The 18,899-nt window shown below is 46.5% G+C and overlaps 1 protein-coding gene across 1 annotated transcript in view; it reads left to right on the top strand.

Moving 5' to 3' along the window:
• The window catches only part of LOC120993403, a 140,422-nt gene that overhangs the window by 76,123 nt on the left and 45,400 nt on the right, over positions 1-18,899 (top strand). Inside the window, exon 7 of the mRNA XM_040421909.1 lies at positions 6,830-7,066. Coding sequence (XP_040277843.1) covers positions 6,830-7,066 — 237 coding nt within the window. The remainder of the gene's footprint in view (positions 1-6,829; positions 7,067-18,899) is intronic.

Raw genomic sequence — 18,899 nt, 5'->3', positions numbered from 1 at the left:
GAGTGAGCCCCCTCCCTCTGTAAATGGACCACCACATCTAAGGGGTTAAACCGCCAGCATCAAAGTTATGACAGTTAGAGCATGAACCTGGCTTTCAGTAACAGCCAGGCCCCTGCTCCTGTACATATATGGTGCAACAACAGCAACCAAAACATAAATCAGAAACATAAGTCCTCCGCCGTCTGGCCACTGACTAAACAGTTTTTCCCTTTCTATCGGGATCTGGGTCTACCACCCAGCTCCCCAAAACACATCTCCAGTGCTTACCCCACACAGGTTTAGAGGGTCCCAGCTCCCACAGGCCTTGACACAGCCTGCTCCTTTCCCAGACTGGGAGAACCCTGAATGAGGAGCTCAGCCCAGATTTATTCCGGCTCCTCAGCTGGCTGCTAATTAACCTCATTACCAGGCTAGCTGCTGCAGACAATGGGAAAAACCTATTTTCCCAGGTTTTCTTGTTCTCAGCCAGCTTGCTCTGGGTGAGATACACCACTTGAATGGCCTTTCTATGGCCTTCTGGAAGCTCCACTGCCACAAGCTGTAATACATTGATTCAAGTAACTCACATTATATTTGCTTCAGCCTGGCTCACACTAAGGACTCCGTTTATGTGTTGCATTGACGTTGTTGATTCTATGTTCTCATATTGTGTCACTAGATAACCTGCAGGGGTCACTATTACTTCTGCAATTCAATAAAATATCTACACAAAAACATTTACTGGGGGTGAAAATTTACAATGTATCAAAAAGTGTCTGATATGCTTATAAAATAAATATACACACAATATTTCTCCTGATAAACAAAAAGGATGCCCACCAGGAGAGAAATATGATGAGAAAATCTCCCCAACTACCAAAATAACTAAAGCTTAAAAGGACCAGAGGTAGTGCAATCTAAAACTTAAAGGGGTTCTGCACTTTCATTTAACTGATGATCTACCCTCTGGATAGATCATCAGCTTCTGATCGGCAGGGGTCAGCTGTTCTGATCAGCTGTTTGAGAAGGCAGCGGCGCTATAGCAGCCGGCCCAGTGACGTCACGACTAGTATCAACTAGTGTGGGCGGGGCTAAGCTCCATTCAAGTGAACACAGCTTAGCCCCGCCCACACTAGTTGATCCTAGTCGTGACGTCAGTGGGCCGGCGGTAAACAGTGAGAAGGCTGCGGCGCTGCTGCCTTCTCAAGCAGCTGATCGGCTGGGGTCCCAGGTGTCGGACCCCCGCCGATCAGAAGCTGATGATCTATCCAGATGATAGATCATCAGTTAAATGAAAGTGCAGAACCCCTTTAACGTTTAATAAATACTACAATAAAAGGATACAAACATTACACAAAGTGTCGAGTGTTTACACACCACAATCGTGTCACAAACAAAATCCACAAAATGCAAATTATATTGCCATGGGGGACCATACATACACGGTCACACCCACACGAGCAGGTAGCACGTTTCCCAAAGACAGGTAAGTATTCCACACAATAAAAGGAACAGTCTTAGCAGTGGATGGGGGTCATCTGGATGTCGTCTTGTGGTTCCAGAGATCAATCTTCCGTGCAGGCAGGGTCCAGATGAGACTCACTGTCCCTAGAAGGCCCTGTCAAGCCTAGAATTCCCTATGGCCCGAACCAGGGCGACCCATCCAGAGCCTAACCATACAATATTAGAAACCCTGGACATCCCTGCCTAAGGGTACGGACTAGATGTGAACCCCTGGGGCAGGAGTAATCCTACGAGTTTTGTCTGTAGTTAAACAAAGCTCCAGACTCAGGGGATAAAGAGATTGAAGAGGTGGAGGGGGGTGTTAGACCACCTGTGACTGGTGTGTACTAAGAAGACCCCCAGGCTCTCATTAAGGTATCAAGAAGATGGTATCTGATATACAGAGCTGAAATGGACCTAAAAGTACAGGGATGCAGACCGGAAGGGGTAGACTAAGGCGTATGGCTACTCAGGAGATACCCCCGATAGGTTATTCAGAGGGTCCAGTAGTCCAAAAATCAGCAGAGAGGACGGCGTGTGGTCTGTCCTCAGCACGGCATTTAAATGTACGCAGAAGAGGTGGGAGTCCCAGTGACGTCATCCGCACGTCACTGACAGCCGGGGAGAACACACGTGGGGGTGCGGCCTTGGCGATGCGCTGAGAGTGCCATACTAGCCGCTCATCAGCGCATCGCTCCGCATTGAGATAGTTACTCCAAGCGGAGTGTCACCATCTATTTGGGCAAAAGGGGACATTTGGGGCCAATTACTGGGTAGCTGCGAATACTGATGGTAAGGAGGCTATTTAAGTGATATATACAACAAAAACCAAAAACAAAGTCACAAGAGATTTAACATAAAGTGTGATTGCAACAATTAAGGCACATTACATTCATGATATTAAAGTAGTCAATGGGCCAAATGGGATGTTAATATACTAACAAAAAAATCAGTAGTAGTGTAGTATATAAAATCATGATGTGATGACCTAATGAGACAATTAGAGACAGGAAGAACCTAGATCGTATCCTGCAAAGTGTATTAAAAACAGGGGACAAAATTAATGATCAAGGCTCTCAATCGAAACAGCCAAAATTCAGTTGTTCATTAAGTCCATTAGGGCACGGGGTATTCAATTTATGGATCCACCAGGTCTCCCTCTGTAGGATCCATTTCTCCCAGTCACCTCCCCTGGGAGACCTGATGACCACTTCAATTCCTTTGAATTTGAGTGCGTTCGTCCGACTCTGGTGGCATTCATTGACGTGCCTTGCTATGGACGTATCCCTTTTATTGCGCACATCATTGAGATGTTCCCCAATGCGGCGGCGAAACACTCTCTTCGTTTTGACGACGTATTGTATGCCGCATTCGCAAGTGATTAGATAGACAACTCCCGTAGTGCGACAATTGATAAAGCCATTTATGTAGTGACTGTATCCATTATCACGGTTGACAAAGGATTTGCCGGTCTGCACATAGTCACAGAAACTACAGTTGCCACATCTGCAGCATCCCTTCACCAGGTTACCAAGCCAAGTTCTAGGGCTTGGCACACTGGTGAAGTGGCTATGTACCAGGCGATCCCTCAGGTTCCTACCCCTCCTATAGGTAATAGATGGGTAGGAATTAAGGGCATCCCTTAAGTTGGGATCTATTAAAAGTGTCTCCCAGTGTTTTGAGATCGTACTGCGGACCTGGGCGGAGGCAGTGTCAAACGTGCCTATCACTCTAATGATGTTTGCAGTTTCTCTCCTTGGGCGGTTGGATGCATGCAACAGATCAGTGCGTTCCTGATCCCGTGCCCTCTGGAATGCCATGCGCAAGACCCTGTCCGGATATCTACGTTCCTGGAATCTCCTACATAAGTCATCTGCCTGGTTAATGAATTCCCTCTCTTCTGAGCAATTCTGTCTAAGGCGTAAATACTGCCCCGTGGGAATGCCACGTTTAAGTGGTCCTGGGTGGTTACTTTCCCATCTCAACTGTGAATTAGTTGAAGTTCGCTTACGATAAATACAAGTCTCGATCTGTCCTGATGTACCTTTCTGGATAAGGATGTCTAAAAATGGTAAACAATCCTTCTCGATTACTGAAGTAAACCTCAGATTTATCGTGTTTCTGTTGAGATCTACCACAAACTCCTTGAATTCTCGCTCGATACCGCTCCAGATGACAATAATTTCATCAATGAAGCATGACCATAACACCACATTGGTGAGACCTGACAAAGGGGGGTCCCCAAACACGATGGTTTTTTCCCACCAGCCCAGGAGCAGATTTGCATACGACGACGCACAAGAACTGCCCATCGCAGTGCCCCTGAGCTGGTGGAAGTAGCGGCCATCAAAAAGAAAATAATTCCTAGTCAATACAAACTGTAAAAGCTCAATAATGAAATCATTGTGACTCAGGAATTGTTGGCCCCTGACTCTCAGAAAGTGTCTTACTGCCGAGATGCTTGCCTCATGGGGCATCGAGGGCCTCCACATCAATTGATGCTAGGAACCAGTTCTCCTCAATTTGTATGCCCTCTAGCTTGGTCACCGGTGTCCCTGATGTAGGAGGGAAGACTTTCAACAAAAGGTCTCAACAGTTGGTCAATATAGATCCCACAGTTTTGTGAGAGGCTGACCACTCCCGAAACGATGGGGCGGCCCTTCACGGGTACCACCCCCTTGTGCACCTTAGGTAGGCATTAAAATAATGCCATAACCGGGTATGAGGGATACAAAAAGTCATGTTTATCCTGGCTAATTATATGATTCGATCTAGCTTTTAATAGGATCTCACAAAGTTCTGACCGATATTGTGTAGTTGGGTCCGAGGGTACTGTCGTAACTCTCCTTATCTCTCAAAATCGAAAGGCACATTGTGCGGTACTCTGAGGTGTCCATAAACTACCACATTGCTCCTTTTATCAGAGGGCGTGATAGTGATGGACATCTCCTTCTTCAGATCACTAATCACCCTCCGTTCCTCCTGGCTACAGTTATGTCTGTACGGGAGAGATTCGATCTTGGTTAGATCAGTGGGGCTCGCACCTCTTCTGTGTACATTTAAATGCCGGGGTTTGAGATGTGCCGGCCCACACTACATGTGCTGAGGATAGGCCACGCGCCGTCCTCTCTGCTGGTTTTTGGACTACTGGCCCTTCTGAATAACCGATCGGGGGTATCTCCTGAGTAGCCATACGCCTTAGTCTACCCCTTCCGGTCTGCTTGTTTGTGACACTATTGTGGTGTGTACACACTCGGCACTTTGTGTAATGTTTGTATCCTTTTATTGTAGTATTTATTAAACATTAAGTTTTAGATTGCACTACCTCTGGTCCTTTTAAACAATATTTCTCCTGCCTGGTGATGACTGGGGTTCCTTTGATGTTAAGGAAGAATGAGCAGTGGGGTGCAACATAGGAGAACAGGAGGAAGATGGAGATGATTAGCATAGAGACCACAGACCAGACCAGCTTGATAATAGAAAAATAATCCTCCTTTACTGAATAGATGGTAGGGGTCACAGCACAAATTCATGCATCAGGCATGGTTCTGAAGTAACAAGGATGTGTGGCTTACAGTAAAAGTGTGGCTTCACTGGAAAGGAACGTGACCTACAAAACTGCGCCATAATAGAAGTGTCTATCTCTGCACCTGATTTATCATTCAGCCTCAGCCACAGTGATAAATCTGACGCAGGTCTAGACAGCCTAAGTTTACATCATCTGTAGGTTTAGTAAGTCTGCCCCAGCATATTCTTGAGCAGAGCGCTTTCCTCACTTTTTCACTGGGAGTGCTTTCATCATGAATATAGCAGATTCTGAAACTATGCAGACCTATCCCCATACTATGCCTACCTTACGTAGAGCAGTACAGTATGATGACTAGGGTTGTTTCGATACCAAAATTTTTATTAGATTTCGATACCATAAAAAAGTATTGCGATACTCGATATCATTCGATACCACGCGGAAAAAATAAAACACCAAAAAAGCCGTGTGCATTCCACATTTTATGGAACGTCCGGCCTATAATTGAGCAGTCCTATACCATTTTTTGGGGGGGGCAAAGTGACAAAAAAAATTGCAAATTGTGCAGTTTCTATTTATTTATTTTTTCTGTTATGGCGTTCACCGCATAGGAGTTTTTTTTTTTATATTTTAATAGTTTGGACTTTTTAGACGTGGCAATATTTAATATGTTTATTTATTGTTTATATATTTGGGAAAGGGGGCGATTTATACTTAATAATTTGGTGTTTTTTTTTACTTTTTTATTTTATTTAATAACTATTGCCTTTAGGGGATAGAACCTGGGATCTTTTAATCCCTTGTCCTATTCACCCACATAGAGCTCTATTAGGGTGAATAGGACTTCACCCTGTCCCTGCTGCCCTGGGCATAGTGCACACAGCAGCACCGAGATTACCATGGCAGCCAGGGCTTCAGTAGCATCCTGGCTGCCATGGTACACTGCTGGGGCTCTGATCAGAAGCTGCCACTGCACCACCAATGAGGAGGAGGGGAGGGGACCCTGTGGCCACTGCTACCAATGATTTTAATACTGGGGGGGGGGGCGCACTGCACCACCAATTATTTTAATACTAGAGGGGGTGCAGTGCGCCACCAATGACTTTAATACTTGTGGGGGGGAGGGCGCACTGCGCCACCAATGATAATTAACCTTTAATACAGAAACAGGAGGCGGGTACTGCCGGCACCCACCTTCTGTATTTGTATTAAATGTTAAGTATCATTGGTGGTGCAGTGACCAGACACCTGCTATGCTGGCTGCTTGACTCTAGGGAGGACACTCAGGAGGAGGAGGCTGCTGCCGTTCGCTGAGCTCACTAGCTAAGACAGCGCAGCAGTGTATTCCCTCACCCTTCCCGCCTCCTGCTTTAATTAATAGCGGCACACTCATTGGTGGCAGTGGTGCGGGCAGCTTCAGAGCCCGCTCACTTCATTGGGCTCAGTGGGGCCGCGTCATAGGAGGGACTCCCTCCCTCCTTCTCCACTGTCTGCGCGGGCTCTGAGCGCCATAAGAGGAGAGTCTAGTATCGAAAAAATTAACATCCTGATACCGAATCAATACTGGCATAAAAGTATCGATTGGGTCTCGAAAGTTCGATACCCGAAACAACCCTAATGATGACAGACATATTTAGCCCTTATGGCTATTAATATTCCTTAAATCACTGCCATATTGTATTATGTTCATTGCTTACTTCTATCCATCTAGGCTAGATGGATCCTGCTCACTATCTACCCTTATTATGGGCACATATACATATTGTATCTTGCACCATTGCTAAACCCTGAATTCACAATTGTCAATTATTTTAATTGCAGTACCAACGCCCAGAAGGCTTTTAAATGTTTCCGTGTATTTGTCCCTCGTTCACCTCTTGATCTGAACATTGGGAGCAGAGTGAAAATACTTTTACCCTCTGGTAAAGTTGGCACTGGCATAGTTTATAAAGTTGGACATCTGCCTGGAAAAGATGAACTGCAAGTGGGTGTGGATTTGGAGTCTCAAGAATGCTGGCAACATCTCAGCACGTTTAAAGTACAATGCAAATTCCACAGGTAAATTCGACCTTATTGTTAACCTAGATATTCATCAGACATGTTTTAGCACCCCTGCCTTTCTTTGATATAGGTATTAAAGTGGCCTGCTTATATAGCAACACTATTAGAAAAAAAAAAAAGCTGATTTAGTTGGAATATAAGGAAACTCTTAATTTTCTAAACCAAAATATTCTATAATATAGGAAACACAGTGACAACAAAATCATTTTTAGACCTTATATTGACTACTGAGGAAAAAACATGAATGCTAAATCATAAAGTAAAGCAAAATGTATGGCCTCACACCAGACCCTCCCCCCTCCCCCCACCCCCCATAAAAATGACAGTAGTGTTGAGCAAAGCAATGCATTTGAAGTGGAATTTGGTCCAAAGTTTATGAAAACTTAGATTCAAAACAAATCCAAATTTTCTCACGCTTCCTGGGAATGAATCAGGTTTTCCTAAAATGGCGACTGCACATGTTACAAAGCGAAACTAAGTGCAGAGCAGTGATGGCCAGTTCGCCCGCAAACACATGCGGCCTGCCATCTTAACTCACAAGTCCGGCGATGCACAGGTAAGCCCTTATCTGTGCCTACGCCGCGAGCCGTCTGAAACAAATGCGGTCACCGGGAGCAGGCAGTTCCGAGAACAGCCCGATGAAGGCCCCCGGTGGCTGTTCTCGGAACTGCCTGCTCCCGGTGACCGCATTTGTTTCAGACCGGCTCGCGGCGCAGGCACAGGTAAGGGCTTACCTGTGCATCGCCGGACTTGTGAGTTAAGATGGCAGCCTGCATGTGTTCGCAGGCGAACACGGCGAACTGACCATCACTGGTGCAGAGGAGACAAGCCAGGGAATACAAGGTCATCCATAATGCCGTGCAGCCAGCCAATCCGCAGATAGCCATCCCCTGTGATGTCACAGCCCTATAAAACGCTCATTCCACGTGGTCTCCACCATTGTCCTGTGAGCTAAGCATAGGGAGAGACATGGTAAGTGTTCATGCGCTAGGGACAGTGTGGCTGAAAATGATTAATAGAAGAATATTGGAGAGGAAGAGTGAAGGGAGACTGCAGAGAGTACAGGGAGACTTTATCTGCGTCAGTGTTATTTATTTACTTATTCCTACATAAACCGTAAATTAAGATATGTAATTCAATACCAATAAGATGGAAGCCTTTATTATTCCAGTGCCAGTGTGCCAATGTATACCATTCAGTCTGCACCCCTTAGAGGGGTCAGGTCTTAATGATGACCATCCTCATCTTTTGCTGGCTTTACTTCTTCCAAATCATCCTTCAAAGCCTCCATGTCCTAGAAAAGTCTGCAAGATGCAGAGAGAGGAGCTGGATGTCCCTGATGACATATTCTCATCGATATTAGATGATGTGGAAAAGGAGGAAAAGCAGATGGCAGAAGAAGGGCTCCCACCTGTAGGGCAGGAGAGCGCTTGGGTTGGAGAAGTGTTTATGCCAGAGCTGATTAGTATTTAGTGTTTACTGTAAAATAACCTGCAGAATAACAGCAAAAATATGCATATAGTCCCCCCACCTAGCCAGCCAAACCCCATACCAGCAACAGCCCCTGTTTAAAGGTGCTGCGTGGTTATTAACAATGAAGAAAGCCTATACAGTGTGGTCTTTTATTATTAATTGGCCGCGAGGTTCTTCACCGCAGCATGGCCCAACCCTGTGTGGCCGTACCTTAAGACAGAGTGGCCTGGGTATACCTGATTTATAGTGATTTGTGACGAATTGATTCTGAACAATTTGAATTTCTTGGCGAACTTTGGCGAAGTTGCCAAATCGATTTTCAAAACTTTGCTCATCTGTAAATGATAGCATCCCCATGACAAAAACAGCCAGAGCATCATGATAATAACAGGTACAAAATCCTTAGAAAAGAGACAGTCACAGGACAGTAATAGCACCCACAGAATGCCAGAAACTGTAGAAACTGTGGCAGACACAATGCTTCCCAATACTTCCACAATAGTCCTAGCTATAAAAGCTCCATTTTAGCAACTGCCCAGTAAATGACAGGCAAACCACCCATAACTGACAGTGAAAACTGCCCCTTATATTGAGAAGGAGCAGCATTGTACATTTGCCTGAGGAGACGGTGGAGAGGATGGGAGTGGTTCTGATGGGAGTGGTTGTGGCCCCGGTGAAATATTGTGTCACAGTGTACTCCTTCAAGTCGTTGCTCCTTGGGGAGTAGAAAGTTGATTTTAAAAATGAGGCCAGCTGTCTTGGCACACTTTCTGACTTGACACATGCTTTCTGGAAGCAATGTTCTGGATTTGGATGATCTGTCTACTTTGCTGTCTACTCAAGAACTTACCCTCCTGGCAGGAAGCAGAGCCTGCCCACTGTTAGGGCCTGCCCATTGCTACCAAGAGGGGAGGAACAGAGTGGTTAGACCTGTTCCTGCCAACCTTTGCCAACCACACCTTCTCTTCTGGAATAAATGCCAACAATATATAATAAAATATTTGTAGATACCCCTAGATCTAGGGTACTGCACATTTGCTACCTGTGCTTTAGCAATGGATTTCTCTGCATTGATTATGTTGTTTCCATGCTCATACTGTGCTCCTAACTGTTTCTTCTGCTATTCAAATAAATGGGTAGACTAAAATATTTCAATGAAAATTTGTTGCTAAGGCTGGGTATACAAGGGCGTTGCGGGAAAATGTGCGGGTGCGTTGTGGGAACACCCGCGATTTTTCCACGCGAGTACAAAACATTGTAATGCGTTTTGCACTCGCGTGAGAAAAATCGCGCATGTTTTGTACCCAAACCCGAACTTCTTCACAGAAGTTCGGGCTTAGGATCGGTGAAAATCGCACCGCATCCGCACTTGCTTGCGGATGCTTGCGATTTTCACGCCGCCCCATTCACTTCTATGGGGCCTGCGTTGCGTGAAAAACGCTGAATATAGAGCATGCTGCGATTTCACGCAACGCACAAGTGATGCGTGAAAATCACCGCTCATGTGAACAGCCCCATAGAAATGAATGGGTCGGTATTCAGTGCGGGTGCAATGCGTTCACCTCACGCATCGCATCCGTGCGGAATACTCGCTCGTGTGAAGGGGGCCTAAGTGTTAGAAATGCTAAATTATTTTAAAACAAATCAATACATGTTATTTCTCTTATCAGGACAACCCATTTGTGGTAAAATTATATCTGGTGATGAACAGCTAGAACCAGGGGCATAGCTATAGGGGATGCAGAGGTAGCAGTCGAATCTGGCCCAGGAGCCTGAGGGGGCCCAAAGACCCTTTTGCCACATAAGAAGACACTGGTATTATAGAAAGTGCATGCAGGTCAAGTTACAACTCTGGCTGGCGGGAAGGGGTTAGGTCAATGATTTGTCATGGGGGTGCCAGTTCAATTTTTGCCTCAGGCAGCATGAATTCTATGTGCTTCCCTACCCCTGGCCACAATGCACTGAACCCAAGCTGAACTCTTGGACTAGGGCCTATAAGTCTTTAGCTACGCCCCTGGCTAGAACCCTAGTGAAATGCTACTAATATCCGTAACTGGCCATGTAATGCATGGTCTCACCAAGTGCTCCAGACTAGAGTTGAGCGGACACCTGGATGTTCGGGTTCGGCAGGTTCGGACGAACTTGAAAAGCATGTTCCAGTTCGGGACCTGAACTTGACCCCGAACCCCATTGAAGTCAATGGGGACCCGAACTTTTGGGCACTAAAATGGCTCTAAAATAGTCCTGGAAAGGGCTAGAGGGCTGCAAAAGGCATCAAAATGTGCTTAAGAGCATGGCAACTGTTCTGCAAACAAATGTGGATAGGGAAATGACCTAAAATAACATAAAATACAGAAATTTTTCAAATAACAATCTGGATCTAGGAGTAGGAGGTTGAGGAGGCGGTGGATGGGTGGATGTGGCTGTGTAGGTTGACGTGGCGGTGTAGGTGGAAGCAGCGGTGAAGGAGGAATAGGTAGCCAACACTGATTTGTGTTATTATTTTATTTTTTTATTGGGGGTATCCCCCAAAATATTGGGTCATATAACAAAATAAAACTAAGAATAAGTGCACTTGAGTACAAGAATGGATGGTTGAGGCTGGTATAAATGTCTATTCTGCTCAAGTCCTGTGGGATCCATGCCTGGTTCATTTTAATAAACGTAAGCTTGTCCACATTGACTGTGGCCTGTGATAATGCTCTCTGCCGTGCTAAACACACGTTCACACTATACACTGGCTGCAGGGCAGGTCAGCACCTCCAAGGCTGACAAAGCTTTTCCACATTTTGGCCATGCTAACCCTGCCTTCTCAGGTGTTGGTGGTGCCCCAGCTGCGTTGGCGACCTCTTCATCCTCCTCTGCCTTCGCCTTGTGCTTCCACTGTGCCCCCGCTGTCAGGTGGGAATGCTATCATCAGTGTGCGCTTGTAGTCGCGCATCTTCTGATCAGTAACATGTGTTTTCACTAAATTTAGTTCCCTGTCAGCAATGCAGAGCAGGGGTTCATTCACGGCAAAATGGGGTTCATGTCACCCAGCAATAGAACAGAGGATTTTGAGAGATTTAGGCTCCTGTCACCCAGGCACAGCAGGGGTTCATTTACGTCAAAAGGGGGTTCATGTCACCCAGCAATACAACAGAGGATTTTGAGAGATTTAGGCCCCTGTCAGCAATGCAGAGCAGGGGTTCATTCACGGCAAAAGGGGATACATGTGACCCAGCAATACAACAGAGGATTTGGAGAGATTTAGGCCCCTGTAAGCAATGCAGTGCAGGGGTTCATTCACGGCAAAAGGGGGTTCATGTCACCCAGCAATACAACAGAGGATTTGGAGAGATTTAGGCCCCTGTCAGCAATGCAGAGCAGGGGTTCATTCACGGCAAAAGGGGGTTCATGTCACCCAGCAATAGAACAGAGGATTTTGAGAGATTTAGGCCCCTGTCAGCAATGCAGAGCAGGGGTTCATTCACGGCAAAAGGGGGTTCATGTCACCCAGCAATACAACAGAGGATTTTGAGAGATTTAGGCCCCTGTCAGCAATGCAGAGCAGGGGTTCATTCACGGAAAAAGGGGGTACATGTCACCCAGCAATACAACAGAGGATTTGGAGAGATTTAGGCCCCTGTCAGCAATGCAGAGCAGGGGTACATTCATGGCAAAAGGGGGTTCATGTCACCCAGCAATACAACAGAGGATTTTGAGAGATTTAGGCCTCTGTCACCCAGGCACAGCAGGGCTTCATTCACGGCAAAAGGGGATACATGTCACCAAGCAATACAACAGAGGATTTGGAGAGATTTAGGCCCCTGTCAGCAATGCAGAGCAGGGGTTCATTCACGGCAAAAGGGGGTTCATGTCACCCAGCAATACAACAGAGGATTTTGAGAGATTTTAGCCCCTGTCAGCAATGCAGAGCAGGGGTTCATTCACGGCAAAAGGGGGTACATGTGACCCAGCAATACAACAGAGGATTTGGAGAGATTTAGGCCCCTGTCAGCAATGCAGAGCAGGGGTTCATTCACGGCAAAAGGGAGTTCATGTCACCCAGCAATAGAACAGAGGATTTTGAGAGATTTAGGCCCCTGTCAGCAATGCAGAGCAGGGGTTCATTTACAGCAAAAGGGGGTACATGTCACCCAGCATTACAACAGAGGATTTGGAGAGATTTAGGCCCCTGTCAGCAATGCAGAGCAGGGGTTCATTCACGGCAAAAGGGGGTACATGTCACCCAGCAATACAACAGAGGATTTGGAGAGATTTAGGCCCCTGTCAGCAATGCAGAGCAGGGGTACATTCATGGCAAAAGGGGGTTCATGTCACCCAGCAATACAACAGAGGATTTTGAGAGATTTAGGCCCCTGTCACCCAGGCACAGCAGGGCTTCATTCATGGTAAAAGGGGGTTCATGTCACCCAGCAATACAACAGAGGATTTTGAGAGATTTAGGCCCCTGTCAGCAATGCAGAGCAGGGGTTCATTCACGGCAAAAGGGGGTTCATGTCACCCAGCAATACAACAGAGGATTTGGAGAGATTTAGGCCCCTGTCCCCCAGGCACAGCAGGGGTTTGTATATGCCAAAAATGGTAAAATGTCACCCGACAATTGAAAATAAGAATTTTTTCAATTTAGGGCACTAAATTAGTCCTTGAAAAGGCTAGAGGGATGTAAAAGGCAGTAAAATGTGCTTAAGAGCATGGCAACTGCTCTGCAAGCAAATGTGGATAGGGAAATAACTTAAAATGAAATAAAATAACTAAAAATTACAAATTATTAACCTGTAACTCAGAGAAGGAGGTGGATATGGAGTCGGAGGTTGAGGAGGCGGTGAATGTGGTGTTGTAGGTGGAGGCAGCAATGGAGGAGGAACAGGTAGCCAACAATGTTTTTTTTAAATTTTTTATTGGGTAGGTAGCCCCCAAAATATTGGGCCAAATAAAAATAAATTAAAAAAAAGAATCATTGCACTTGACTTGAGTACAAGAATGTATGTTTGATGGTGGTATAAATGTCTATTCTGCACAAGGTACAGACAAGTCTTGTGGGATCCAAGCCTGGTTCATTTTAATGAACGTGAGCTTGTCCACGTTGGCTGTGGACAGGCGGCTGCGTCTGTCTGTAATGACGCCTCCTGCCGTGCTAAATACACGTTCAGAGAGTACACTGGCTGCAGGGCAGGCCAGCACCTCCAGGGCATACAGGGCAAGCTCTGGCCATGTGGACAATTTGGAGACCCAGAAGTTGAATGGAGCAGAACCATCAGTCAGTATGTGTAGGCGTGTGCACAGGTACTGTTCCACCATGTTGTTCAAATGCTGCCTCCTGCTAACACGCTCCATATCAGCAGTTGGGGCCGGTTGTTGCGGCGAGGTGACAAAGCTTTTCCACATGTCGGCCATGCTAACCCTGCCTTCTGAGGTGCTGGCGCTGACACAGCTGCGTTGGTGACCTCTTCCTCCTCCCCTGCCTTCGCCTTGTGCTTCCACTTGTCCCCCGGCGTCAGTCGGGAATGCTCTCAGGAGCGCGTCTACCAGCATGCGCCTGTAGTCGCGCATCTTCCGATCACGCTCCAGTGAGGGAATTAAGGACGGCACATTGTCTTTGTAACGGGGATCCAGCAGGGTGGCCTCCCAGTAGTCAGCACACGTTAAAATGTGGGCAACTCTGCAGTCGTTGCGCAGGCATTGCAGCATGTAGTCGCTCATGTGTGCCAGGCTGCCCAGAGGTAAGTACAAGCTGTCCTCTGTGGGAGGCGTATCGTTTGTGTCCTCCGTATCTGCCCAACCATGCACCAGTGATGGGTCCGAGCTGCGTTGGATGCCACCCCGCTGTGAACATGCTTCATCCCCATCCTCCTCCTCCTCATCATCCTCCTCCTCCTCGTCCTCCAGTAGTGGGCCCTGGCTGGCCAAATTTGTACCTGGCCTCTGCTGTTGCAAAAATCCTCTTTCTGAGCCACTATTAAAAGTGTTAGAGATGACCCCTCTTCCTCCTCCTCGTCCTGGGCCACATCCTCTTCCATCATTGCCTAAGTGTTTTCTCAAGGAGACATAGACGTTGTATTGTAACGCTGATAACGGCGTCATCGCCACTGGCCATGTTGGTGGAGTACTCGAAACAGCGCAACAGGGCACACAGGTCTCGCATGGAGGCCCAGTCATTGGTGGTGAAGTGGTGCTGTTCCGCAGTGCGACTCACCCGTGCGTACTGCAGCTGAAACTCCACTATGGCCTGCTGCTGCTCGCACAGTCTCTCAAGCATGTGCAAGGTGGAGTTCCACCTGGTGGGCACGTCGCATATGAGGCGGTGGGCGGGAAGGCCGAAGTTACGCTGCAGCGCTGACAGGCGAGCAGCGGCAGGGTGAGAACGCTGAAAGCGCGCACAGACAGCCCGCACTTTATGCAGCAGCTCAGACATGTCGGGGTAGTTGTGAATGATTTTCTGCACCACCAAATTCAGCACATGCGCCAGGCAAGGGATGTGCGTCAAACCGGCTAGTCCCAGAGCTGCAACAAGATTTCGCCCATTATCGCACACCACCAGGCCGGGCTTGAGGCCCACTGGCAGCAACCACTTGTCGGTCTGTTGTTCTATACCTCTCCGCCTGGGGCCCAGCCGCCACTACATTTACCCAGTGTGCAGTTAGGGAGATATATCGTCCCTGGCCGTGCTTACTGGTCCACGTATCTGTGTTTAGGTGGACCTTTCCACAGATGGCGTTGCGCAGTGCACACTTGATTTTATCCGATACTTGGTTGTGCAGGGAGGGCACGGCTCTCCTGGAGAAGTAGTGGCGGCTGGGAACGACGTACTGTGGGACAGCAAGCGACATGAGCTGTTTGAAGCTGTCCGTATCCACCAGCCTGAATGACAGCATTTCAAAGGCCAGCAGTTTAGAAATGCTGGCATTCAGGGCCAGGGATCGAGGGTGGCTAGGTGGGAATTTACGCTTTCTCTCAAAGGTTTGTGAGATGGAGAGCTGAACGCTTCCGTGTGACATGGTGGAGATGCTTGGTGACGGAGGTGGTGTTGTTGGTGGCACATCCTCTGTTTGCTGGGTGGCTGGTGCCAACGTTCCTCCAGAGGCGGAGGAAGAGGCCGAGGCAGCAGCAGAAGAGGGAGCAGGAGGGGCCTGAGCCCTTTCTTGGTTTTGAAGGTGCTTACTCCACTGCAGCCCGTGTCTCGCATGTAGATGCCTGGTCATGCAGGTTGTGCTAAGGTTCAGAACGTTAATGACTCGCTTCAGGCTCTGATGGCACAGCGTGCAAACCACTCGCGTCTTGTCGTCAGCACATTGTGTGAAGAAGTGCCATGCCAGGGAACTCCTTGAAGCTGCCTTTGGTGTGCTCGGTCCCTGTTGACGGTGGCCAGTAGCAGGCGAACTGTTTTGGCGACGGCTGCTCTGCTTTTGCACCCTGCTCCCGCTTTTTCTATGCTGTTGGCTCGGTCTCACCACTGCCTCTTCCTCCGAACTCTGAAAGTCAGTGGCACGACCTTCATTCCATGTGGGGTCTAGGACCTCATCGTCACCTGCATCGTCTTCCACCCAGTCTTCCTCCCTGACCTCCTTTTCGGTCTGCACACTGCAGAAAGACGCAGCAGTTGGCACCTGTGTTTCGTCATCATCAGAGACGTGCTGAGGTGGTATTCCCATGTCCTCATCAGGAAACATAAGTTCGGTTCCAAGGTTTTTCACTGTAATAATTTAATTACCGAAGTCTCACGTAACTTTGTGAATAATGGACTTCGCCTCATTGGAGGCAGTACATTCTACTGCTTCGCTCATCTATAATCACAATTCTTGTCTGCAGAAGTACATATGACCTTATCCATCCTGGATGTTTGCTGGCAGCGTTGGAAGTCCAAAGAAGGCAGTGGGGTACTCAAGGCGCCGGAGTCAAGCGTTGGGGAGCAGGTAAGTATGCTTATCCTGACAGGTCCAGTTCGCTGAAAGTTTTTTTTTAAAGGAAATCTATCACCAGCGACCTCTCTATCAAACCGTTTACACAAATTGCTGTAGTTTCCCTGATTAAAACAATGTTTTTCTTTTGTTGTTCCGCAGCTATGTGTCTATGCAAGCAGTTTGATAGGGAGGTCGCTGGTGACAGATTTCCTTAAAAAATTGGTATAGGGGCTGGATAACCACTTTAGTGACTAATAAGAAAAATGGAAACATATTTCAAACTTCAAAAATATTGAAGCACATCTATCAAATAGTTTATGGCACTACAGTGGCATAAGAAGGCTGTAAATTATGGTGTAGATCATGTCCCTGATTTATCATGCTTTCATTCCAGAAGCCTGGCTTTAAAAAGTTGCAAAATTGGGCTTTTGCAATCTCTTGCACTATTTTCACAAACATTTTGTGGCTTTTTGTAGTTTTACACCATTCATTCTGGTTTTGAAATGTGGGTGGAAAAATAGGTGTGGTTAGCTATGATAATGAGTTTCACACAAGATTTATCACTGAGACTTTTTTAAAGAGTGACAAAAAAATTTATCTCACTCAGTAGAAGGGTGGAGTAGGAAAACTGGAGCAGCTTTAGAAGACAAAAGTGTTAGGTTTAAGGCTAGGGATACACGGTAACACTGCTCACACGACACCTGTCGCCGCCATAGCAATGAATAGGATCACGGCGGCAAGTCGCAAGAAATCCAGTCGTGTTGGATTTCTTGTGACTGCCTCGAGCGATCCCATTGATTGCTATGGAATCACCGCTACTCAGCGATTCTGGCTGCGACCAGTGTCGCCGTGTAGCCCTAGCCTAAAGGCTACGTAAACCTTTGGAGGCAATTTTTGTTTATGATTGCATTTTACTCATTTTTGGCTAAAAATCATATTTTCAATTCACAAAGTGTTAACTGTTTTTCTAATTGTGTGACTGCTACTTTTGCTTTCACTTTGTGCCGGTCATCTAACAACCCTTATCTTTAAATTACTAAGTGGTCATAAACACTTATTTAAGCCACATTCTTATCAATAGGATAAGAACTGAGCTATAATGAGTGTTTATAATGTGAGAGAGCAGGAGTCCATCTGCTCACCAGATGACGGAAAAGGCAGAAAATCCACAGGCTACTACTATAGCATCTCAGTTATGTACATAATAAAGAATTCCATATTTTTTAATAAAGACCAAATGAAAAAATTATTTTTAGCTCAAAATAAGTACAATGTAATTATAAAAAGAACTGCCCCCAAAGGTGTACATAGCCTTTAAGGATGAGACATTTGATAAATAAGGCATAAAGTACACAAACACAGACTCAAGCAAAACTGACTTCAAATATTCCCTGCATGATAAATTCCTCCCCATATTTGCACCATAATTTGTGACTTTTCACTTCTCATAATGCTTTTCAAAAGTGCCATAAAGGGGCAGAGCTTAGCAGAGCATAGCAGACACATTTTGGCTTCCCATGGGTCAACAGACTGTAGCCTGTTTTCCGGTCAACAGATTGCAGTTCCGCAAAACATGAATATTGACCGTGTTTGTTCTGCATTTTGCAGAACAGAATATCCTGGCCTCTGTAGAACAATCCTATTCTTGTCTGTAAAATGAACAAGAATAGGACATGTTCTATTTTTTCAGGGCCACAGAATGGACATATGGATTCGGACAGCACGGTGAAATGAACCGAATGGGTCCACATCCGACCCGCACAAAATGCGGAAAATAAGTTTGTGTGCATGAGCCCTTACTATTGTTTATGCTCGAAACTCAAAAATGATAGTTCATATCTACACCATCTAATAGCGTAGATTTCAATTTCTGCAGCACTGACTGCCAAGAGATGCACCAAATTTATTAAAAGGCCTGTGCCTCCTAAAAGGGTTATTCCAGTAATTTAAAACTCTTTTTAAAACTTTTTTTACTCACTGTTCTTGACTACTTCCTTCCCATTCTGTAGGTGGGCAGCCGCTCAATCAGGATGTATTGCAATTAGCTCTTGTTAGCCCCTTCCACACCTTGATGCAAAATAGTCCCTCACATATAGCTCCAGACATAACTATGGCATGTAATGCCTCCACAGTTTTCTTCCCCACTGTCTAGAAAGAGATATAGCTATATACCAGGGATGCCCAACCTGAGGCTCTCCATCTGTTGCAAAACTACAACTCCCAGTATGCCCAAACTGTGAATTTAGAAGAACTCCCGTTACTAATGGAAGGGGAAGGGAGCAGGGAAACTACTAAGCATGTTAGTCTATCACTGAATGCTGAAGAAAGTGGACCAGATAGACAGCAGGGGTCGCTACTAGAGAGGCTGAAGAAGGTGGACCAGATAGACAGCAGAGGGCGCTACCAGAGAGGAAAATGTAATGTACATAAAAAGGTGAACATTGGGGGGGATT

This window comes from Bufo bufo, chromosome 3, assembly GCF_905171765.1.
Source record: "Bufo bufo chromosome 3, aBufBuf1.1, whole genome shotgun sequence".
Taxonomy (NCBI): Eukaryota; Metazoa; Chordata; class Amphibia; order Anura; family Bufonidae; genus Bufo; species Bufo bufo.
Note: the sequence above shows the minus strand (reverse complement) of the source record. Positions and strands in the feature narration are given on the sequence as shown.